The sequence below is a fragment of the Hevea brasiliensis genome, chromosome 11, assembly GCF_030052815.1.
Source record: "Hevea brasiliensis isolate MT/VB/25A 57/8 chromosome 11, ASM3005281v1, whole genome shotgun sequence".
In the NCBI taxonomy this organism is placed as follows: domain Eukaryota; kingdom Viridiplantae; phylum Streptophyta; class Magnoliopsida; order Malpighiales; family Euphorbiaceae; genus Hevea; species Hevea brasiliensis.
The window spans coordinates 3,553,952-3,579,126 of record NC_079503.1 but is presented as its reverse complement, the minus strand read 5'-3'; the positions used below and the strand labels follow the sequence as shown (position 1 = coordinate 3,579,126).

Genomic DNA, 25,175 nt, shown 5'->3' with positions numbered 1-25,175 from the left:
AACTTATAATTGAAATTATAAAAATACAGTTGCTTGAAATGTTAGGATTAAAAATACAATAGTCAATATATAATTTATATTTTTTCTGGCAGATAAAATGAAGGTGCGTTGGGCCTAATACGCGAATTAAGTATTGCTGACTAGTCGAGTAATAACTTTGGAGAGCTCCACCTCATCAGCGGGACCCAAAACAAGATGCCGAATCAGTCGATGACACGTGGAAAACCACGTATTTTGTGACCAATCCATATCGTTTCCCAATGAAGTCTTGCCACGTGCAAACAAAAGGTACAGAGTGAGTAGAGTTTTGCAGCTTTGCTCTTGCTCCCCTAGTTCCCCTCACACCCCACTCACTCATCCATCCCCCTCTCTCGCTCCACCGAAGTCTTCTATTCCTCTTGACGGCCCTCCACTGCACACAACTCTTGGACTCTCTCTCTCTCAATGGCGGACCCAGAGAACGCCATGGGGGCAACGACCTTGCGATATGCTTTTGGCAATGTTCTCTCCTTCTTCATCCTTCTCTTGATCGGAGTTCTCGCTTTCTCGATCCGTCTCTTCTCTGTAAGTTCCTCGATTTCTGTAGATCCGATCCTTGTAATACCAGTCACCTTCGATAATTGCTTATAATCAGTTTTTGAAATGGAGGAAAATGATGGATTGATGCATTATTTAGTTTACCTCATTCAAAGAAACGGTAAACTGAATAAAACATTTGAATTTTGCTTCTAAATGTTGCTTGACTTAGCAAGGTAGTTATGTATCTCCCTTTTTTTAGATGTTTCAAAGTTGTAATTATCTGAAGATATAAAAAATTGCCATTTATGTTCTATTTGCTCATAAAATGGATAAAAGGCAAACAAAACAATGTGGGCTAACTTTTTGCCTCCTATTGGAATGAAAAGGTTGAATTGACTTAGCTAGACAGTGAGGTAGAATTTAGTTTTTTTTACCCCATCTCCAGTTTCAATTTTCTGGGGGAATTTAAATTACCTCGGGTGGCTGTATGTTTTTTCAGCAATTGAAGTTACTATCGTAATTTAGATAGGTTGCTTGCATTGTTAGTTCTTGCTGCCTCACAAGTTTGTTGATTGATTTCCAGGTCATAAAGTACGAGAGTGTTATTCATGAGTTTGATCCTTATTTCAATTACAGAGTCACTCAGGTTCACTTTCCCTCGCAGTTATTGCTGTGCAAAGATACAAGCACACATCAAACATTATATTCTAATTCCAGTGTTAGCTTTGCCTCATATTCTAAAATAATGATATAAAGGATGACTGGATTAATTGTTTCGTGATTTCAGTTTTTAACAAAGAATGGGATATATGACTTTTGGAATTGGTTTGATGACCGGACCTGGTAATTGATATATTATCTGATTCATAAACTCCCATGGAAGAGTCTGTCTCTTAGATTTTTATATGATTTCTAAGTTGAATGCTTTTATTTGATTCACTCAAGGTATCCTCTTGGTCGAGTGATTGGTGGAACTGTTTACCCTGGTTTGACGTTGACTGCAGGCACCCTGTGGTGGTGAGTATCTTAGTGTTAATTGTAAGAGATGTTCTACCAATTAAAACATTTGAAGTGGCATATATTAGTGATTATTTGTTGGCTAACCTCCTGAGTCATTACTGTTCAATTCCAGGATATTGAATTCTTTGAATGTTCCTTTGTCTGTTGAGACTGTTTGTGTATTCACTGCACCAATTTTCTCTGCGTTTGCTTCATGGGCCACTTATCTTTTGACCAAGGTTTGTATATGCTGTAGCTGTCTCATCTTATTGAATATTGAAGTCGGATTTGCTGATGACATGCAATTGCTTTTTGATAGGAAGTTAAAGGTGCTGGCGCTGGTCTGACAGCAGCTGCTCTTTTGGCCATGGTAAATCATACAACGGGTATTCCTAACTTTATATATCTTTCAGTGTAATTGTATCAAGTTTTTTATTTTTTTAATCTTTTTTTAATGAGGCATAACTTATTTTTTGGGCCTAGATTGTGCAATTGGGGTAGTGGCTATGTGGACCTAGTTTGGAGTATCTAACTGGGGTGGAGTCTTCGTGTAAAATGCAATAAACAGCCAGAGATGGAAGCTACTCTTAGTTTGATTTGTTGTATGCACAAAGTTGTGCAGTTTCCTTTTTTCTTCAGAAATGCTCCAAAACATGATACAGAATTTGTTAGGATAGGATATTCTTCTGTATAGTATCTGCTACAGCTATGTGAGTGTGATGTACTGATGCCCAATGCACATAATATGATAATATTAAGAAGTTCTCACATTTGTTTGCAGGTTCCATCATATATATCTCGATCAGTGGCTGGCAGCTATGATAATGAAGCTGTAGCTATATTTGCTTTAATATTCACTTTCTATCTTTATATAAAGGTTAGTTGCTGGCAAAAGGAACCAAATTCTCATTCTTTTATGAAACACTTATGTAAGTGATAATGAGGTATGGTCAGTAGTTTTACTTACTGAAGGCATTTCTCATAGGCTGTTTATTGGCTCAGATAATTTGTTTCCATTTTTGATTCTTCACTGAATTTTATTTTGTATCATGTGCAGACATTGAATACAGGATCCCTCTTTTATGCGACTTTAAATGCCTTGGCATACTTCTACATGGTAGGTCTTGTGCTAGTATTGCTTGGCTTCTTATAATGCCTATTGTGTTTATCCTTAATGTTTTATTGTTGTCTTTCAGGTTTGCTCATGGGGAGGGTACACCTTTATAATTAATCTTATTCCAATGCACGTGCTTCTGTGCATTGTGACTGGTCGTTACTCTTCCAGGCTGTACATTGCATATGCTCCCTTTGTAAGTAACTATGGCACTCATGTAGTTTGTGGTCATTATAAAAGAAACAACAAATGTTCTGGTATGATTATTGAAGTATGCACGTAATGTAGCTAACCGTGGAAAATGAGTAGAGGAATAGCCCAAAAATAGGTTTTCTTGTGAGCATAAAAAGTCTTTGATCGTATATGGTTAGAGGCCATACCTTGTGTTCTTAGGTATATATGTATTACCATGCTAGTGATGTTGAATTACATGGGGATGGATTGATTTATTGTTTTTAGTTATTTCATTTTGTATTTCTTTGTAGCTTTGAATACGCTTCTTGTGCTTTACATATGTTGCACAAAGGATGCAAAATTTCTTCTTTATTAAATGGAAGAAGTTGTCATGGATAATGCATTTTCTTAGACATTTAAGCTAGAAATGCCCAGAACCCAGGGGATTTCTTTTTCAAGAATATGCATTTTTTTTTTTCAATCTGTCAATTGTCCTGCATCATTGTTGAATAAAATTTCTTTGATTAAGAGTTAAGGTCTGCTTTGTCTCCCATGAATGAAATTACTTGGCTTTTGTTGAAAGTGCGACTTCTTAATGCAGGTGGTCTTGGGAACGTTACTGGCTGCTTTGGTGCCTGTTGTTGGTTTTAATGCAGTAATGACATCAGAACATTTTGCTTCATTTTTGGTGAGCTTCCCCTTCCTCCATCTTTCAAACACAATTCACTCCAATATTTTATGCTTTCTATCATAAATTTGGATTCTCGTTGTACTTTCCTTCAACATGCGAATCACTGCCAAAAAGAGGGTAGAAAGGCTCTAAAGCAATGACCTTCCTGGTCAATGGGGTTGCAAATGAATCGTTCAATGCCAAGTTTTGGTGGCTTGGTTATAAGTAATATTTAAATTTTACTTGTTTCTAATTTAGCTAAAATTGAGCCAAGGGATTTCTGGAGATTAAGTAGTAAACTGAACTTACATACAAATTTATTCAAAACATACCAATATAACCATACCCTTTATATATATATATATATATATATATATATATATATATATATATATATATAAGATTGCCTATTAGTATATGGAATTGAACATACATGAAAGTTAAAAGTCAAAATCAAATTATTATTAAGTCAATAACAGGTTGACTCATGAGCCAGAAAAAAATCAAGTGTCTCTTAATTTAAGTTTTGGTGTTTTGTTAAACAAGCTTTAAAAGTAAGTTTGAACGTAGCTCATTATTCATTTTAATGAATGAGTTCAACGAAGCTTTTATTGAGTCGATATTCTAAGTAGCTTACATGCAACTTTGCTCATTCACAATGCTATTGGTTACATCTCAAGATATAAACTAAGCAAGTGTACTATGCCATATTTTTAAGGTTCTTTAAAGCCATTAGTGTGGAGAGATATAGCTCATTTTTAAGAGAATGGGACGTGAATTAATAATGGAAGTGTTGGTAATTGTTTGTACATAAGATATTGTAAATGACACTGTTGACTGTACTTGTTGCTTTCTTGGTTTTCTAGCTAAATTCCTTTTCTCTATATGTGAATTTGTTCTCTTATCATTTTACTTTTGTTTCTTTTAGGCCTTCTCTACTTGTCACTAATTGTATTTCTGCAGGTTTTCATTATCATCCATGTGGTGGCTTTTGTGTATTATATCAAAGGGATTCTCTCTCCAAAAATGTTTAAAGTAGCTGTTATGCTTGTTATATCTGTTGGCCTGTAAGCTTCCATCATCATCTGTTTTCTTTATCATGTTAAGTACATTATAAAATTCATTACAGATGCAACATAGGGTATGAATGCATGATGAATAGTTTTTTTTTTTTTTTTTTTTTTTTTTTTTTTTGGGGGGGGGGGGGGGGGTTTATTATGATAGCTTGTCATAAGCATGAAAAATGTTAAACTTGGGCGTTGTGTTATGTTCAGGGCAGTCTGTTGTGCTGTGATGGCAATTCTAATAGCACTGGTAGCTTCCAGCCCAACAAAGGGATGGAGTGGACGAAGTTTAAGTCTGCTTGATCCGTAAGTATTCATCATTCATGACTTTTTCTCTGTGGTCAATTTAAGTTGCTGCACTGGGCCAAGTTAAGAATATAATTTGGGTTTCAATAATTTGTTGGACCTCATCAGCCAGTGTTCATGTCTTTTCCTCTCTCGTTCTCTCTCTCTCTCTCTCTCTCTCTCTCTCTCTCTCTCTCAATTTTCTCTCTCTGGCATGCTAGGAAACCATATAACATATTTGTACATATTTTATATAACATGCCTAGATGTGAAACATTTTATGATGACTTAAATATGTTTGTTCATCAGTTTAACTTTTAGATAATGAATTGTTCCAATATGTTTTTTTTTTTTTTATGCTATATCCGTCGTGACAGAACCTATGCAAGCAAGTACATACCAATTATCGCCAGTGTTAGTGAACATCAACCCCCTACATGGCCATCTTACTTCATGGACATCAATGTTTTGGCCTTCTTGGTGCCAGCTGGGATTATTGTAAGCTACATTGTTTTCTACACAATTTTGCCTTTTCATTATAACATCATGCTTACAACTTGTCTCATTATGGTCTTCTTTTTGTTGGTAGGCATGCTTTCTTCCTTTATCTGATGCAAGCTCTTTTGTTGTCCTTTACATTGTGACATCTGTATATTTTTCTGGAGTCATGGTAAGTGGAATCTTGGCGTGTCTAACATCACTTAGTATTTCTACTCCTCTGGGCGTGATCATTGAATTTTGATTATATTACAGGTCCGACTGATGCTTGTACTTGCTCCGGCAGCATGTATCATGTCTGGAATTGCCCTTTCTGAAGCTTTTCATGTTTTCACAAGATCAATTAAATTTCAGCTACCTGGATTACTGGGGAGCTCCCAAGTTGATGTAAGCATGTCTCTTTTTCATTACACTGATGGTGTATGTTTTTCAACCATTTATGAAAATTTTTTTCAACTGTAGAACTAAGATGTATTTAATGCTTCGACTGTTAAGTCAGGGGATGCTAGTTCAAGTACTGTTGTAGCACAAAATGATGCAGGAAAGGTTGAGAAAACTGAAGATACAGCAAAAGAACGACCTTCAAAAAAGAACAAGAAGAAAGAAAAAGAGATTGTGGATAAGCCATCTCTTAAAACCAAAATTGAAAAAAGGCTTCTTGTTTTACCTTTGGAGGCATCAATCTTTGCTATTCTTTTACTTGTGTTGCTTGGTGCCTTCTATGTGGTATGTAGGCTCAATCTCTTGCTCGCCCCATTATGCTTTGAACTTTCAAAAAGTTATATTCTTGAATGATTTGTGATTTTGGCTTATGTATGATATAGTGTTATTCTTGAATCATTTATGATATTGGCTTATGATTGATATGGTGTTATTCTTGAATGATGTGATATTGGCTTATGATTGATATGGTGTTGTCCTATTACATCTTCATGTGATAATCAGTTCTAAAAGAGTAATGTGTCGTCCTGTTTTAGCACCCATTATAAAAGGCAACTAAGAATGCCAAGTCATCCATCCATAATACGGGCCTGCTAAGTATAAGGATCAAGGTCTGATGCAGAGCTGCATGTAGCAGTCTTTTTCCTAGGCTGCCATGCATCATTTTGTCTAATCATTCATTCAGAAAGCATTATCATTGTATTCTCTTGGTTTTCCTTTCATTTGAAGCTTGTTTGCTGGAGAAGTTGGAGCCACCCAACCAAAAAATTTTCTTGGAAATTCTTGGAAAATCTCATGGAATGATGACCACATGCTGTGATGCTTTTTTGGAAACCTGATCCTTTTTAACTCCTATTCCTTTGATGCCTTCTCCCTCTCTCTCCTCTGTAAAGTGGATTGTTCTTTTATTTTCTGTGTGTTTGATACTTCTATCTCTCTCAATCAATTTGGTTTCATGCCCAGTCGTTTAACTATGGAAGCGATCTTTCTCATTAGAAGCTTGATGGAAAAATATAGAGATGTGAAGAAAGATCTACACATGGTTTTTATTGATTTGGAGAAGGCTTATGATAGTGTTTCAAGAGAAGTCTTATGGAATGTGTTAGAACAAAAGAGGGTATCTATTAGGTACATACAAGTATTGAAAGATATGTATGAAGGAGCAACTACTATTGTGCGCACAGTGGGAGGGGACACAAGAGATTTTCCGATCTCAATTGGATTACACCAAGGATCAGCCATAAGCCCTTACCTTTTTACATTAGTTTTAGATGAACTGACGAAACATATACAAGAGAGTATTCCTTGGTGCATGATGTTTGCGGATGATATTGTTCTGATAGATGAGATACGAGAAGGAGTCAATAGAAAGCTAGAACTTTGGAGAAGTACTCTAGAGTCAAAGGGTTTTAAGTTAAGTAGAACGAAGACAAAATATATGCATTGCAAGTTCAGTGAAGGCCAAACTGGTGATAGGGAAGGAGTTAGTTTGAATGGAGTGATACTGCCCCAAAGTAATCACTTTAAATATCTAGGCTCAGTACTTCAAGTAGATGGGGCATGTGAGGAGGATGTTAGTCATAGGATTAAAGCCGGATGGTCGAAGTGGAGACGTGCTACGGGAGTTTTATGCGGTCGTAAGATTCCCAATAAATTGAAAGGAAAATTTTACCGTACAGTCATACGACCGGCTATGTTATATGGTAGTGAGTGTTGGGCACTGAAAGAGTCGTATGCATCTAAAATAAGAGTTGCAGAGATGAGAATGTTAAGGTAGATGAGTGGCCATATTAGACTAGATAAAGTACGCAATGAGAGTATTAGAGAAAATGTAGGAGTGGTGCCAATTGAAGATAAGTTGAGAGAAGGGAGATTGAGGTGGTTTGGTCATGTAAAGCGTAGACATACGGAGGCTTCAGTTAGACAAGTAGAGCACATTAGGTTAGAGTATAGAAAGAAAAAAAGGGGTAGACCTAAATTGACTTGGAGGAGAGTAGTACAACATGACCTAAAAACATTACACAATTCTTAGGATTTAACTCAAAATCCTTCAGAGTGGAGAAAGCGAATCCATATAGCTGACCCCAAATTTTTGGAATAAAGGCTTAGTTGAGTTTCTGTGTGTTTGATATATATATGCTATGAACATTTGGCAATAAGCAATTTTGTGTACATTCATTCTCTTGAATGGATCATCCTGAAGTGTCCCTAGTGCCTCCAGATACTGGCATACATTTAGTTGAAGCAGTTAATTGTATTCCCCGGGAAATTTGCAACTTAAATTTTATTTCGCTTGTACTTGCTGTTTTTGTTTTTCCTGAAAGAAACATGAGTTTTGTTCATTTGCTTTTATGTAAATACTTGTACTTATGACAAAAAGATCTCTGATAACAATTGCCCTTTCTTCTTGTAGGTTCATTGTGTCTGGGCAGCAGCAGAAGCTTATTCTGCACCCTCTATTGTTTTAACATCTCATTCACCTGATGGTGGTCTGCATGTTTTTGATGATTTTAGAGAGGCCTATGCATGGTTAAGCCACAATACTGAGGTGGATGATAAAGTGAGTGAGTTTCTTCCTCCCACCCCTTTATTCTAGCCGTTAACTTGTATTAGCCTGATGGTTTCCAGATGTTGATGTTAAAAATCTTAGTTTTCTAGCAAGTAGTATGAAATATCAGAGTTATGATACCTTCATTTTTCCTTTTTTCAAAGAACAACTACTTGACCATTAACAACTGATGCATAAATTAAGTGGCGGCTTGTCATCTTGCAACTGTATGTACATGATTGACTTCAGCCTAATTAAATAATTAATAAATTTTTTATGATTACTATTTGTTGGCATGATATTTTATTACAAGCTATTTTGGAGCTTTTTTCTGTTAGGTATTTTAAAATTGTTAACACGGTTAGTTGGTCTTTGATTCTTTCAGGTTGCATCATGGTGGGACTATGGTTATCAAACGACTGCTATGGCTAACCGAACTGTTATTGTCGACAATAATACCTGGAATAACACACATATTGCAACTGTTGGCACTGCCATGTCTTCTCCTGAAAAGGCAGCCTGGGAAATATTTAACTCCTTGGATGTAAAATATGTTCTAGTTGTTTTTGGAGGTTTGTGTTCTTCTCTTTTTGCTCAGATCAGCACTCTCCATAAAATAAAAAAAATATTAAAAATAAAATGGAGGAAACAATGTAAAAGGTTCTGATAAATTACTTGGGTGATAAGGTCTTGTTGGCTACCCCAGCGACGACATAAATAAGTTCCTGTGGATGGTTCGTATAGGAGGGGGTGTGTTCCCTCATATCAAAGAGCCCGATTACCTGGTAAAGTTCTTTTATCTGGTTGCTTTTTATTGAAGTTTGTTCTTTTGGATTCTTGTCAATAAGTAGTGCTGCAATGGATCAATTTTAGATAATTTAGAATGTGATATATCTTGTCTTGTGGCATAGACTTTAAGATGCTTAAGCTTCCTTGTTAATATATCTGCTTAAATATGTTATTGACTACTTTGTACCCTGTTTTTCCAATCCAAAGAGAGATGGCCACTATCGGATTGATTCTCAGGCTACGCCAACCATGCTAAATTGTCTTATGTACAAACTCTCATATTACAGGTTTGATTTTGCTTTGAACCTATTTATTTAATTGTGAAGAACATGTTTGGTTTCAATGAAGAGTTATTTTTATGCTGCATTTTTTCTCCTACAGGTTTGTGGAAACTGATGGTAAAGGTTTTGATAGAGTAAGGCGAACAGAAATTGGGAAGAAACATTTCAAACTTACCCATTTTGAGGAGGTCAGATAATCTTAATGTATATTTTGGCAAAAATTGCATAACATTAACATAGACTGTAAATAAAATGGTAATGCCTCCCAAAATTTGGGAGTTGCAACATTGTAGTACCCAAAAGAATCAAATAGTGCATGCAATCAATGCCACTTTTTTGGGCTCTACTACAATCTTTGTTTAAAAATTCTAGGCTCTACCTTATTAAATTTTGGCCTTTACGAAATATATAAATGCTGTCTGAGTAGTACCTATGATTTTGTCAATTTAGGTATTCACAACTCACCATTGGATGGTCCGCATATACAAATTGAAGCCTCCTAAGAACAGAATCCGAGGAAAGGCCAAAAAGTTAAAATCGGTATGTATGAAGGTGAATGCTGGGACTTTATTTTGACTTGGCCTAATCACCTTAATCTTTTGGCAGAAAACAAGCACAACTACAAGCACGAAAAGAAGTGGAGCTAATAAGAGGAATCCATGGCATTAGGTAACTTTTTACAGGTTTATGTTCTTAGACGACTGTATTTCATATATAATTTGTACTCGGGCATTTTGAGAGGGATCATGCTGGCATAGTTGATCTTTTTCCTTGTGAGATGCAAAGGGTCAAATCAAAGATTTTGCTTTCTTTTAAAATGACCTTGTATTTTCTCTCAACGTTATGTTGTAACAAACGCTAATCATTTTTGGATTAATAGCTTTGAATTTACCGAGCAATGCAAAATTAGATTTTCTTGCAACCGATAGATCAATTGCTTCTAATATATTTTGATCTGTTTGCCAACTCGAGGCTCATTTCTAATAAAAGTTTATTCCCACAGCCTTCCACCATTTTATGTGAATTTTACTTGAATCTATTTCCACAACATTACTTTATTTCCAGTTCGAGAATTCACATTCAAAGACCACTACCTCTAGTTGAAATTATTTCAGAATCTTGTAGTGGGCATCTGAAGGAAAATTTAGTCGCGGCTTCTGAAGCACAAGCTCCCTCTAACAATGAGATGGGACTCTCAAAAACATGGTGTAATTGTAAATTTGTGAGCATGTGGTGCACTAAAAAATTTTGGATCGGGTGTATCTAATAAATTTTAACAATAGGTTTTCTGATCCATCCTGAGAGTAGGTCATAAATATTAATGATTTGGATTATTTGAGAACCGAATTAATTGATAATGGTATTTATTTTGTTTTATTTCATTCATCTCCTTCCCCATTATCAGCTGTCAAAAAAGCATCCAAAAGACCAAAATGAACGCAAAATTCTAGAAGTATTCTTAAATTCCATTAACAATTTTTTCTTTGAATCTTTTTTTTTTTAAATTGTTTGAAAGGTGTTTCATTAAATAATTCTGTGACCAATTGGAAAAGGAAGGAGAAAATATTAACCACAACAGTGAATTTAACGTGAATCCCATAAATTATGCACGCGGAAGATTTCATCTCAAGAAACAATTAAGCCAATGGTAAATGGCGCAATTGAATGGATTATAATGGCAAAAGAAATAAAAAGGGATAAATTCCATCAAAATGGGTAGTGGATATCCATTTTGTCTGATCTGTTAAAGTGAGGATGGATGGGCTAGAACTTACAACTGCATCTATGGCACTTAACCCGTAAAGCGATTATAATCCTTTAACAAGTGATCCGATTTTTAAGTCAAAATCCTGCATCAAGAGGACAAAGTTTTGTCCCTTTAATGGATTAGAGTTCACAAATTACAAAACCAGTCTATAACAACCAATCTTTATTACAGGTTTCGCTTATGATGAACATCATTGATGGCCAGCAGCTACCAACTGGTAAAGCCCAGAGAGAGAGAGAGAGAGAGAGAGAGAGAGAGAGAGATTCTTAGCTACTTTCATGCATTGAATCCAAAGCTAAAGCTGCTTCCATCAATGAAGTGCTAGCTAGTTTTTTCACAAGGCAAGTCGAATGACCAATGAGCACCTTACTTTACAACAAATCAGATGATATGAGCCTCCAATATGAAATTTAACAATGCACGATGATATCAAGAAGCATCACAACGTCAGATTATATTCCCATGAACGATTAGGCTATAAATAGAAGACTTAATTTGATCCTTTGAAACAAAACTACAAGATACAAATTCTACTCAATCTGTCAATCTAGAAACTCGAAAACAACATCTCTCAAATTTATCACACAGCTCTCAAATTTATCACAATTAATTATTAAATATTTATCTTTGTTCCCAGCAGTCAGTTTCCACAGCGGAAGATGTACGAGGATGAGTATAAGATTTTTTTATTTAAAAAAAAAAAGCCAAGCCAAGCCAGTCTCACCATGTCCATCAAATCTCTCATTGTGTCATCTCAATGGAGGACTCCTTGCTTAGCACCAAATAATTAGTAAATTATCCAATCTATGGGTACAGTCACTCCAATAAATGCTCCCCCAAACAAAACCGTGTCATTGGAGCCTATGATGCCAAGATAAAATACATACTACCAAAGCCACAACAATCGTTTCACAGCATTTCTTCATATATCTATGGTGGTTATAGTTTCTTAGGCAAGTTGTAAGTCTTCTTCAGGAACTTTGCAGCAGTTTCATCACTCCGATAACACAAAACTCGCAATAGTGTATTTGTTTCAGTAGGATTCCACCGGCCTGAAGTCGGAGGCAATGGAAACCTGGATTTACCAGAAGAGCCGTAACTCTCCAGAGTAAGACTTCTGAATCGCTCAACTAGACTCTCAGTGTCAGTACGAAATAGGGGGAGGACACCTTTAACTGTTGTTGAAAACTTATCTATTAACTCAGTTGGCAATCCATCACCATTAGACCAGAACAGATCTGTGAGAAATTTAAAATCATCCTCAATCATTTCAGAATCCTGCAGAGTGAAAGCCCGAGAAGGACCTCCAGCAAGCAAAACCAGCAGAAACCCTTCAAAGGATGCTTTCATCACATCAGTGATAACGCGTGTTCTAACCCTGTCATGCACTGTAGATGAAATAATTTCCAAATACTGCTCAAGTTCCTGAAGAAAAGGCTCAATCCTCGAAGATGAAACTTCTCCAACATATAGTCCATCCCAAAGAACATGACTTAGGTCATGGAAGACAACCTTATATGCTGTTGCCTCACAGAGTTGTTGGATCCCTTCAACACATGCAGCTGCTGAAAGCTCAAACTTTTTCCCCAATCCATTAGCAAAATCATCCACATAACTTGATTTAGAATTCCTCAGTTGAACAACTGTCTTCTTTTCCAAAACTTCCAATTGCATGCGAACATGCTGCAAAGTATTAATACGTACACATAGCTGGGGTACCCCACTGGAGGCATCCCCATTAGTAGATCCAACCTGAGATTTCCTTCGCTGGGCTACACGAGACTTCTCCTTCTTTTTAAATACATGAAATTTTGATCCTGCTGTACATCTAGTCAATGCAGGCATAGTAGGTGTGAAAGTACTTCGGGCCCCTGCAGATCATGAAAGAGAACCCTTTTTTGTCATTGTGGAGATTTATAATTAAAAAATCAAAGTACAATTTTCAGGTAATGTATTGCATACCACAGCCAGATTTAGTCTTCAATACATAATTTTGAAGACATCTGTCAAGCCCAGTGATCAAGTCAGGAAGCAAGGTCGGATGCATAGGTATCGGCAACAGGAAGAATGCATCCAAAGTTTCATCTACAATTCGTAAAACGTCAACGGCAGAAGGAGCAAATCTCTCTTTGTTTGCCTGTGGATTCCATGCCTACATCAAAGTGGTGGAAGGTAAGGTCATGGAAAACCATAGTGTTTCAAATTTGCGGACCAGGAGAAAAAGAAAAGAGGGAATAAAAACCCTCAAGTTTCTACTGGTTTCCCCATATTTATCAACTTGGACTCAGCAACATGTCACAGATAGTTTAGGCAAACTAGTGGAGGCTGGGGAGGAACAGCTAATAGCAATCTATTCTATCTTAACTATATACTTGACCATTGACAGGAAGTGTCATCTTACCTCTTGTTGCAAATTCCTATCTACCCATTCCTTCAGCCTGTCAATTCTTGTCCTTATCCATGACTTAACAAGATTGGCGATTAAAGCTTCAGCCTCATAAGGAGGCATCTCTTGAATTATTGACTTTCCACCATCCTCACTGTCCACAGAATCTCCAACTGCAATCTGCACAAGATCTTTCTCCAATTTGTCAGCAGCACTCAGCACTTGTATTGCATCAGGTGTCAATTCACTAATACCCGAAACAAATTGCTTGAGTTCATTCCCATAGCAAGAATGAAGGGTGGCTACTGCTACACCTGCTGCGAGAGGATGCCATCTCTTAAGTATTGGACTAAATATTGCCTTCTCGTTAAAAGCCAGTTCACAAATGTCTTGTGCAAGGATGGACAGGACAGGAAGGGGATTCTGCTGGTGTCTCAAATGCTTGCTTGAGTTAAACTTTTCCAATTTCTGTCATGGTAGGAACAAACAGAATCCTTAAGTCACAATATATGATAGCAAGATCAGCAGTCTGGCATGGTCCACAAGATAAATGATTAAAAATGGAAAAATGGAAATAGTATAAATCAAATAGAAAAATATGCTTAGCAATAATGAAAAGGTAGGAAGAATTTCTTGAGCCAAATCATACTTGAAATTTTTATGCTAGAGATACGTCTGAAAAGTTGTATACAGTCCAAAATTCTTTCAAGACATGCATGAAATTTTCATAATGATTGTTCTATTTCAGAAAGACAAAATCCTCGAGTGCCAATACCATGGAGATTGAATACCTACTGGAAAAGTTAGAGATTAAGCATTCACCCAAATAGCTTCATCACTATTGTTAAGGAAATCATGCTGAAGCAATGGAACTTGCCTGACAAAAAGCTGCTCGCAGTGATGATCTAATGTAAGTTTCAATCCTATCACGGGCTATATCAACTTCTTTCCTTTTCCTACGATACTCATGGGAGATATCTTCTACCAGTATTTTTGCTGCCACAACAGCCACAGAAGCAACGCTTTGCATGGATTCTATATTATCACTATGAAAACTATCATGGTAAGAGAGAAGCCTTTTCTCTGCCCAATCCAATATAGAACTTAATGTGGAACTCAAAATCTTGGAATAATCCGAGTCCTTACTTGTCTTTGCATCTTTTTCAACTTCCATCAACAGATTATTGGCAGCAAACAATAGGTCATCCTCAACTTGGCCAGTTGCAACATAGTGGTGAAATAAAACCCACAAAAAACAGAGATTATGCAACATCTGGTTCATTCCAAGGACTACCCAAGTCTTCTTTATGAGTTCTAAAACCTCATCAATTTCTTCAATAACAATTGATTCATCATTAACATCAAAACAAGCTTCTAAGAGTATTTGGTAGAGTCTCAAATTTAAGGGAAACCCATCTGCCCAGTGGCATTTTTCAGTAACTGATCCGTCAAATGATCTGCAAGCAAGAGACATAACTAAACTTCGGAGATCTTGCATAGATTCACTGTTTTTTCCAGTTTCAATGGGTTTTTCTAATGTCCCACGAATAATCTGCTGGAGCCGTCGAGGAGCTCTGTCAGTCTTATCCAGTGGCAAGTGAGGATGCAAAAGCAGTCCAGCTTCTAGAAGCTTCAAATTTCTCCTCTGCCAAGCTTCATATTCTTGTCGACTGGGAAAATCCAAAGACTTGAGCTGCTGCAATAGCTCCAGTGGCAGAACCATTGACTCTATGCGCCTTCCAAGCTGACACAAGTGCATAAACAGAAGCTCAATAATTGTCCATATTCAATTAGAGAATCATACTAAGCAAAAATGTTATTGACCGAAAGCTTAAAATTTTTGCCACAATTCATAAAAATCAATAATAGCATAATCCTTATGGAAATTAACAAAATCGCATTTGATTTCAATTGAACTAAGATGTTATTTGCTATCTTTCCCTACCAAATTTCAAATTTACTACAACCACAATGCTCCCGATTCATAAGGGAGGGAAATGCTGGGAAGGGGATATGATCCCAGGACATTAACCCTTGCCAGCAGTTGCATTCCAAGCTCTAGGTCAATTCCCAGTTTTCATGGGACAAAAAAAAAACTCTTTTCTTTTCCTTTTTCACTGTTTCCTCAGCAAGCAAATATTGCTTAAAAAAATTGACAAAATTAGATAGTGAGACTCCATAATTAAGGATTTGGGCACAACGAAAGAAAAGATTCAAGCAATCACACAATTTCGTATACCTCAGCCAGCTTGCTAAACCTGGGAAAGGGAAGGAATTCAATTCAGTAGGACAATATCTCTAAGCCAAACATCATATATTTAAACCCACACACAAACCTGACCAGCAGCAATCCTCAACAACGCTCGCCTAATCCTCGAATCGGTCTGCTCAGATACCCTCATCTGAACTCTAACCAACTCTCCAACAGTCACCGTTTTCTTGGCCTTCCCTTCAATCACTGACTCACCACCATCGCTTCTCCTCTTCGTCGAACCCGACTTCATCCCCAGCGCCTTCTTGACTTTACTGGCGGCCGTTGACGTCAACGACCGCTGCAGAGAAGGCGACGGCGTCAGAGCAGGAGCCGAAGCCCTATCAGCGTTCCTCTCTGACTGGGGGATATAAGTCAAGGGCCTGCTTCCGGAACTCCGGCAAGCCCCAATTAGAATCTCATAGGCGGATTCTCGAAGCTCGGAATCAGACAAGAAGGTAGCGGCATCAGAAAAAGGAGAGTGAAGGTCTTGAATAGGGTAAATAGGCATGACTACTAGCGGTGGTTGAGTGTGTCTCTTAGAGTTGCCAAGGGATTTGTCCCTGAAGATGTGAGACATGAGTGGGAATAAAATAAGTTGGTGGGCTAAAGAAGAAGACTTTAGCGTGGGGTTTGATGGTGGTAGTGGTGGTGGTGGTGGTGGTGGTCGCTTTCTTTAATCTTTAATTTCCGAGATTGGGCTGTGTTCTGTTATTCTTGCTTGGCTTTTAAGGTAGCGATTGATGTGATTTTAGCCCCATAGACACTGAAAGATAAAAGTTGGGGAATTTCCCTCTCTGTCTTTACGTTATGTCACGGAAACAGAGTGCGAAGAGAGGATTTTCTTTTTCATTTGAGGCATGGGATTTGGGATTTTCTTTTCTTTTCTTTACTTTTCTTTTCCTTCCAGGAAATGGAATTCCGGAATTTGCAGAACTGTGGAAGAAAAAGGATTGAAGTAACTAGCATTATTTTGTCATTTTTTTAACTATTTTATAAAATATTGTGAAGGTCAAAACACATATGGATGGACAAAGAAAACACAACGGTAATTTAATGAAAGGCAAAATTACTATTTACTCCCTCAAGTTTTATAAAATTAATTATTTAATATTTTTATCTTTATTTTTATACTTTTAAATTGGTTAATAACACATTATATGCCTGTGAATATAAAAGGTATTCATTTTTTAATAAAATTATGATAATTTTATTTAAATATGTTAAATTTTATATCATATTTGTATTTTTTATAATTAATATAAGATTAATTTAGCTATTTAAAAATAAGTAGGCATTTATTAAACAAATTCAAATATTTTTTTTACTCTTAATTTTTTTTGAAAAGTTAATTAATGTCTTATTTCAATTATATCTCATTTAACACTTATAAAAGTTCACAATTTAACACTAAACTTATCATTATTAGACTTAATAGTTCATAATATAAAAAACAGAAAAATTATTGAATTGTGTTTTTCAATTTATAAACATAATTTAAAGGATAGATGAAATAAAAATATAAAAATTAATTAACATATTTTGAAATAAAAAAAATTAAATAATTAATTTTATTGAAATAAAAAAAAAAATTTAAACAATAATGTACCCTTGAATAAAAAAGCAAACACTATTGCGCCGGTTACTTGACAAATGGGTTGGAATCTGAGCGAGTTGGGTAATTGAAGCTTCATGTCCAAAGCACAAACAAGACTCGCTCGGAGCCAAGTGGACAACATCAAATGAATACTTAGGAAAATGTCAAACACAAGCTTCAATTCTTTGATTCTTTCTCTTCTCTCTTGGTTTCTTGCAATGCCGAGTCGACAATGGGTAAAAGCTACAGCTCTTCCTCCTTTTCTTTTTTAATCATTATCCAACATAGAATATAAATTATATAATATTGCCTCAAAGTCAGTGTCTTCACAAATCACTCGTTTATGCATTAAAAAAAATAACATATAAATTTTCTTTCTTGGATATGGATGACAATTTCTCCAATTATTTTTTATTTAATTTTAAATAAAATTAAACTTAAACTTACAGTTTTTAAAGATTTCTGGTGTCTGTAAAAAATTTTCATAAGTTTTAGAAATTGTCTTAACAGTTTCACCTAACTATCTGTAGAAAGAAGGATCTATGATTTGAAAAAATAAAATAAAATAAAATCTTTTTATTTGAAATCCTTGTCTGAATGGTGGGGTGGATTTTAGCTGCATGGTGAAGCTTGCAAATAGATTGAGAAAGTTGCCATGCAGGTGTAGGTATAGAAACAACGCATCTAAAAATTGACACTCACAGCTTTTATGATAGAAGGAAGAGTGGCAAATCCCATTAAAGAGAAATATAATTGTTATATATATATACAATAAGGCATGAATGGTGAACTGTCATTAATTAGCTCTACCAATTAATGTGGACTTCAATTTAAAGTTGGCCATATCATCAGTGCTATCAAACCTGCCTTACCTTGGCTGCCAAAATTTATTATTAACGTCTTGTTCTTTGCCCAATTTCACTGCCTCCTTTATTAAGCAAGAAAGACATGTTAGGTAATCATTATTAAGTCTCATATTATGATATTAAAATTTTTTTTTCTTTTTATTTCACATTTCATCTGTTTATGGAAATTAAGTTATTATTATTATTATTATTTCTTAGATTTCTTCTTACATAAAAAATCTATGAGAATAAATAAGCACATCAGTCACAACTACCGCTAAAAATAAAAAATTATTAACAAGTGAGTTTGATAAATAAGCAATTGTGACTATGAATTCTACCTCAATTTTTCTTAATTTTCTCATTGTCGGGTTGATTGTTGGAAAGTGTTGCTTGTGGGGAACGATGATCATTTCTTGGTTCTAGTGCTCCTTTTGATGTATAATGCACAATTTGGATTTCGCCTGGAATGCCAAAATGATTGGAGTACTCCAATGGGTGTTATCTTAATGGGTTTTCTATGTATTCATGTGGTTTGGTTGAAAAGGGGGGAGAGAGTTTCATTTGATGATTGCACAACTAAAAGCATTACAACATCTATTGATGATTGCACAATTGATTGGCATTATGGCATCTTTTCTTCTCCTATTTGGTTAGCTTAGCTGCAACTCTTTCTCAAGAATTAGTCCAGTCGACCATTCTTTCAAAATGTGATACTTGGGTCACTAGCTAGAGCCCAACTAGTTGATTTTATGGATCATTGACTTGTTCTCATTGCGGTGAACCTCGCATTATTTTCAGGGCTTTGGTCAATAGAGTCTCGTATAGAAACTCTTTGAATAGTCGCCAGGTGCTTACTGAAGCATTTGAATTTTGAGCCGAGCAGTCATGACCAAACCAATCAGGCCTATTTGGTCTGGGCCTGGTTTTGAGTTTGATTACCGATCCGTCTGGCTTTAGTTTTGAATAACCTGACCTGGGTATTCAGATTCTTTTCTCATATGGTGGTTTTTCATTTCCCTCTTCAATTGTGCTCCTCTTATCGATTCCATTTTCAACAACCAACACTGTAGCCATGAAGCAAGTGATCAGAGAGGAGCTTTAATCCCACCAAATAAATTTGTATTCCTTAAATAAGATTGAATGTTTGATTCTTGTTAACGAAGAAAATTTCAATTAGAGGCGCTTTACTCATAATAAAGAATAAAAAATGGAACTAAAACCGTATTGAATCAAATTTAAATTGATGAAAATCAGAATTAAATTGAATAGGAACCAAAATTGAAAATCAAACTAGATGACAACCGAAATTGAAATCAAATTAGACCAAAATGAAAATTAAAGCAACAATTGAAATTAATTTGCAACAGAATGGGAATCGGAACTAGAATAAATTGAAACCAATGAAACCCTCTACGCGATTTAAAATTTTACAAATAACACATTTTAGCTTTCATTTAAAATATATTATCTTTAAAATTATAAAAAAATAAATATATATGTAAATTTAAATTAAATATAATTTATTTATTTTAATTTAAACAAATGCTTAATTTATATTTTAAGACCCGTTTATTTTGTGAAAAATATCTTTCATATTTTTTAACATTTAGGATATTAAAAAAAATTAGTTGACAGAAAATATTTTGTTAATGAAAAATTAAATCATTTTAAAAAAAATAATTTTAATTTTTTAAAAAAGAAAGTCATTTTATAGATTGTAATATATATATATATATATATATATATATATATATATATATATATATATATATATTTTCTTGGTCTGTGCTTTCAAAAAAATATATATATAATTTAACATTTCAATTAAATAATAAAAATATTTTTTTAAAAAATAATATTTATCTAAATTATTTTTCATATAAAAATTATTTTGTGCAAAACAACAAGGAATAAATTTTAAATTGAAATACTCGGATCTAAATTCACCTTAGTTGTTTTAATGCACTGATATCTCAATACTCACCAAACAAGAAGCACATAGAAATAGGATCGAATCTAATCATCTATGATTGGTCTACCAATTATTATGTGGATAGGAGGAGCTCTTTCTTGGATATATATATATATATATATATATATATATATATATATTTTTTTTTTTTTTTTTTTTATCTCAATAGATTTTCTTTGCTTCCTACATTGATGGTTCAGCTTTGGCAATTGGATGGATCCACGTTGTTTTATGACCTAACCTTGCCTAATTAGCCCAAGCAATTTTGGGTTGAGACAGCTTCAAAGTCTTTTATTCTTTCAGAAACTTTTGGGGCTTGGGGCGGTGAAACTTAACTGAACCCAAAATAATTAATAACCCTCCTCTTGGGTAGTTCAAGATTCACCATCTCCTCACCTCACTTCTATTCATATTTTTTATTTTGACCCACCTAATCTAATTTGATCCGATGGTTAAAAAACATATTATTCATTTAGTAAATCCACCTTTAAGTTTTCAATCTATGTACTCAAAGAAAAGAAAAGCAAAAGTGCCCCATTGAATTTTAACCAGCATCTATTAAAGAAACGCAACTACACATGTCGTTGTGCTTATATGTATGTATGTATGTCCAGAGAAAAGTCCAAAAGACAAAGCTCTGGATGCAGAAAGAGGAGAAAATACAATAGGCTTTATGTAGAGGGTTCTTAAGGAGAGGACATGAAATTGGAGAATGTAATGTAAAATGTGATGTTGATTGCTTTAACCGAGATTATGCTTTATAATCTCATTTGTGTACAGCTTTTGTTTCGTTTATAATAAGGACTGAACATTGAGTTCACGTGGATGGCCAATGCTTCTTCTCTCGTATGGCAACTACTCTCAAGCTAGAGTTGGGATTGTGATGGAATTGCCAATACAACTTGAAACTAAATATTTAGTGCTTTGCAACTCCAAATGGAGTAAGTTTCCCTCGTATGAACGTATAATTTTAGAATACATAAGATTTAAACTCGAAATTTTTATTTTTTTTATATTTTTAAGATATAAAGATTAATTAAATTATTTTTAATTAATAATAAAAGAAAAAAAATTATAAAATTAAAAAAAAATAATAAATAATTTATACACAGATGGATGTTGTGTACACAGGAAAAACATAATTTCCCTTTCCAAGAGAGGCTCCACCTGAAGATTCATATGTTCCAAGTATCATCACAATGCTTTTCCCTGCTACCAACAAATAAAAGCCAGACAAACCAACTGGCCAAAATAATAATAATAATAATAACTCTGCAAAAAGCTTCACACGTGTGGTTTATGGAATACCCACGTGCGACCACCCATCACAATCTATAGAAAATTTGTCCCTGCAGAGATTCTGGAGCCGCCGGCAAATCCACGGTGGCTCTACCGATTGTGGTTTGGTGTTTGCCACTCTGCCCTTATAACACCGCCCCTATCTCTGCCAGTGCCACACACCGCTACTACTGTCAACGTTTGACTAATTGATGTGTGATGGACAGTCCGACGGTCCACGGCACGTTTCTCTATTATTGATCAACCATTATAGTCTTTTTATCCTATTTATTTTACGTAATAGATCTTCAGGTCGGCACATTTCTATAGGTTCACCTCTGGGCCCTAATGTGTGCACCATTAAATTTGTGCCAAATATTATAATTTTTTTTCAATTTTAATGTGAAGAATAAAAAAGGAAATTACCAACATAGCCCATAGGGTCCAAGCCCATGGTTAGTAGGTGACAAGGTCCATCAAAATTTCTGTGGAGGAGGTGTTTTGGACCTCTTTTTCATATTCTTTACTTAAGAATATATGATGTTTTAATTGTACAATAATGTAAAATTCAGGATATTTAATGAAAATGGTTTAAAAGTTAAAACCCTTTTTGGCTTTCCTTATTAGAAGTGATTAACTTAAACCAATCAAGCGAATTAAGATGTCGAGGATATTGCGACGAGTGAAAGATATATAAGTGATAATAATTTATAATTCTATTTTCTTAATACTGTGAGTTGGAATATCAAACGCAGAAAAGCTTGGCACTTAAGGAACAGTGGGTTGCTTTCTTTGTGTAGACAAAAATGATGTTTTCCTTAAATGGGCATTTTTTCTCTTCTAGCTTTTGATTTGGAATTTCTCACACTTTAAACTCTTATTATTAGTCAATGAGAAGAAAACAAGAGAGTAATAAGGTAATCCATCATTTTCATATTATTAGTGGGCTATGCAGTTAGAAAAGGTAATGACAGATTATTGAGTAGAAATTATATATTATTAATCTTAGAATTAATGATGATAAATTGTCTAATTATTTCATTTTCTTTTAATGATTGAGAAAGTAAAGGTCAATCTCCATGCAATGCTGTATCCCCATCATACTCCATTAGTAAGAGATAGCTAGCAATTCCTCATCATTTCCACCTTGAGAAAAAAAGGTACATAATCTTGATTTTGGTTCATCTTTTTTGAAGATAAAAATAAACATTGAAAATGATATATTGGAGTAGCCGACGAAGCTTAATGTTAAAAACACAGTACTTTGAGGGTTTCCTTTATTATTATTATTATTCTTATTATTCCACAGCAATTTTAATTTTCTTTCCAATCAACATCGGACAAACTTCACTTTGTCTGCCAGATTGGCTAATGCCTTATCGGTCCTACGAGCTTTGTACTAAAAGCTAAATTAATGCCCTTTTCTTTATATATTTCTCCATTATTTTGACACTTTTGAATGTTCAGTTTCATCTTACAAGTTATGATTACGTATTGGTTTTTTTATGAATATATTTTGTTAACTATAGCAAAAATTATAAAAAATACAAAACATGTATATGCAGAGCCATTGATAACAACAGAAATATAGTAACGAAGTTCTGAATTTTGGTCCATAAAACTAATGTCACTTTCTTATTTATCTATTTGTCGTTTTGAGATGATACTCAGTTTAATGGAGAATGCATATGGAACTCCAACTTTTAGAAATGATGCCCTTCTCAGGAAAATGCAATGGAAATACCAACCCATTACCTCATCTCCTTGGTTGAAATATTCCTTTTGGTTTCCTTGGATTATGACGTTTACAAATCAAATCTCTCTCACTCTCTCTTCTGTTTTTTAATATAAAATATTAAAATTAACTAATTATACAATACACGAAGAATATTGATTTTTAGTGTTTCATTTTATATAATTTTTGACTTTTTTTTTTATTTTTTAAAGAGTGGGATACATAATTTTATATAAAGAGAGTATGTATTTTTTTATATAATTTTTAATTATTTTTATTTAAAATTTATTAATACTTAATAATAATCAATGTATTACATGATAAATAGTAACTATTTTCTATTAATAATTTCTCTCTCTATATATATAATAATTCTCATAAGTGGTAGGTGAAGATAATTGAATTGGAAAATCTTCAAATTTCTTTACTTTTGAAGGTGTGGAAGAAGTGATAAAGCAATGAAAAATTCTGTTCAACAAAAAAACAATTGGGATGCATTGACTTTTATTCTGCTCATAATTTACTTATAATTTTTTAAAATATTTAATAAATTCATATTTTTCAATGAACAAATTTTCATCGACTAATCTAAAGCAGGTAATTGATTTTCATGATTATAATTTTCAATTTATTTTTTTTTATTTAATTAACAACTTAAACAAATCATTTTAAAGAAATTCATATATTAGAAAGATTTTTTTTTATTATGCAATATTTAAAATAGGAGAGACTCCTTATATTGATTGAATTTTACTAAATAAATCTGTTACGACCCAATCTATGGGCCGGACCGGTATTAGGATCTGGGCCAGCCTAAAGTCTCCGAGACCCGTAGTAAGCCTAACTATTCCTCAACCCAACACTAAGGCCCATTTTGGCCCAATTTCAAGAATTCAACCGGACAGAGTCTGGCCATAAAATGGACCATACAACGGGGAGTTTTTGACTCACCCGACCTGTAAACACAATATATAATCATCTGGGGAGCTCAGCTCACCCTCCATATAATCATGATATCATAAAAATAAATGGGAGCTTGGCTACCTCATCCAGTCCAACATACATGCATTTAATAAGTTTACAGGTCCAACATGGCAAATATATTACAGACCCAAATCAAATAAATATTTCTAACACATGCAGAATTCTAAGAGTTAACAGAATTATACAAACATTACAGGCATTAATAGACGACCTGCGAGAGGGAGAGGCAGGTTAGAACTCAACAAGAAATTTTCTGTATCCTGAAAAAATAAGGTGAACAGGAGAGAGAGTAAAATATCAAATTTAACCATAATCTCTATAGCTATCTAAAGCTAATGCACCCTGTGGAGTGAAATGCAACATCATCATAAATTTCATACAAATCACATCAAAAAGGTAATTTGGAGCACTCACACACCCGATAATGTCAAACAATACATATACGGGAGCTGATCCCCTATACAACTCTCTTAATCCAACCTCTGCCAGCGAAAATCTCAAGCCGGACTTTCGTTTAATAAACCAATTACGAGGTCCCAGAGAAAATCTCAAGCCGTGTCTACCCTAAAGGACCGAGTCCCAGCGAGTATCCCTCAAGTTGTGTCTACTCGTCCTGTCTATATCCAACATCATACCACACGCACGCCAGCGCACGCGCACTGCTCTAAATTACCCCAAACAATACCCATGGCAATCCATCAATTTAGAATGCAATATAAAACATGCCTAGTGTTTAACTATATAGATATATACATATAAGTGATGCATGAGCATACCTGAATATATAATAATATTGAAATTATAATTAAAATTAATATTCTACTCATAGACTTAATCGCAGTCATTGTGGCAGCTGGGCAGAGAAGGAAGGCTGTCCCGAATCACCTGACAATTTTATTACAAGTATTTAATACATTTGACTCAATACAAACTAAGAAAATATCAAAGATGTCCTAAATCGTGCCGAAAATCTG

At 34.6% G+C, this 25,175-nt stretch overlaps 2 protein-coding genes across 2 annotated transcripts; one reads left to right on the top strand and one right to left on the bottom strand.

Annotated features, from left to right (window-relative positions):
• The first annotated feature begins 269 nt into the window (after positions 1-269).
• On the top strand, positions 270-10,304 carry LOC110636377 (dolichyl-diphosphooligosaccharide--protein glycosyltransferase subunit STT3A). The gene is made up of 23 exons (XM_021786050.2): positions 270-564; positions 1,103-1,165; positions 1,307-1,362; positions 1,465-1,536; positions 1,652-1,757; positions 1,838-1,888; positions 2,300-2,395; positions 2,576-2,635; positions 2,715-2,828; positions 3,408-3,494; positions 4,440-4,543; positions 4,751-4,846; positions 5,203-5,323; positions 5,415-5,495; positions 5,579-5,710; positions 5,819-6,049; positions 8,178-8,324; positions 8,698-8,884; positions 9,000-9,097; positions 9,309-9,388; positions 9,483-9,570; positions 9,833-9,922; positions 9,989-10,304. Exons 1-23 carry the CDS (start codon positions 445-447, stop codon positions 10,049-10,051), a joined length of 2,343 nt encoding a protein of 780 aa, XP_021641742.1. The 5' UTR covers positions 270-444; the 3' UTR covers positions 10,052-10,304.
• A 1,273-nt stretch (positions 10,305-11,577) lies between these two features.
• On the bottom strand, positions 11,578-16,745 carry LOC110636359 (protein unc-13 homolog). The gene is made up of 5 exons (XM_021786023.2): positions 15,873-16,745; positions 14,414-15,280; positions 13,552-14,004; positions 13,113-13,302; positions 11,578-13,021 (listed from the first exon to the last, which is right to left on the bottom strand). The coding sequence occupies exons 1-5, from the start codon at positions 16,365-16,367 to the stop codon at positions 12,090-12,092; spliced, it is 2,937 nt and encodes a 978-aa protein (XP_021641715.2). The 5' UTR covers positions 16,368-16,745; the 3' UTR covers positions 11,578-12,089.
• Positions 16,746-25,175: the final 8,430 nt, after the last annotated feature.

Coding starts and splice junctions, on each gene's coding strand:
- LOC110636377 (XM_021786050.2), top strand. CDS start 445: ATGGCGGACCCAGAGAACGCCATGGGGGCAACGACCTTGCGATATGCT. Junction 1,537..1,651: donor ACTGCAGGCACCCTGTGGTG/GTGAGTATCTTA, acceptor GTTCAATTCCAG/GATATTGAATTCTTTGAATG. Junction 3,495..4,439: donor AACATTTTGCTTCATTTTTG/GTGAGCTTCCCC, acceptor GTATTTCTGCAG/GTTTTCATTATCATCCATGT.
- LOC110636359 (XM_021786023.2), bottom strand. CDS start 16,367: ATGTCTCACATCTTCAGGGACAAATCCCTTGGCAACTCTAAGAGACAC. Junction 14,005..14,413: donor TGCGAGCAGCTTTTTGTCAG/GCAAGTTCCATT, acceptor CTACCATGACAG/AAATTGGAAAAGTTTAACTC. Junction 13,022..13,112: donor GAAGACTAAATCTGGCTGTG/GTATGCAATACA, acceptor CATGATCTGCAG/GGGCCCGAAGTACTTTCACA.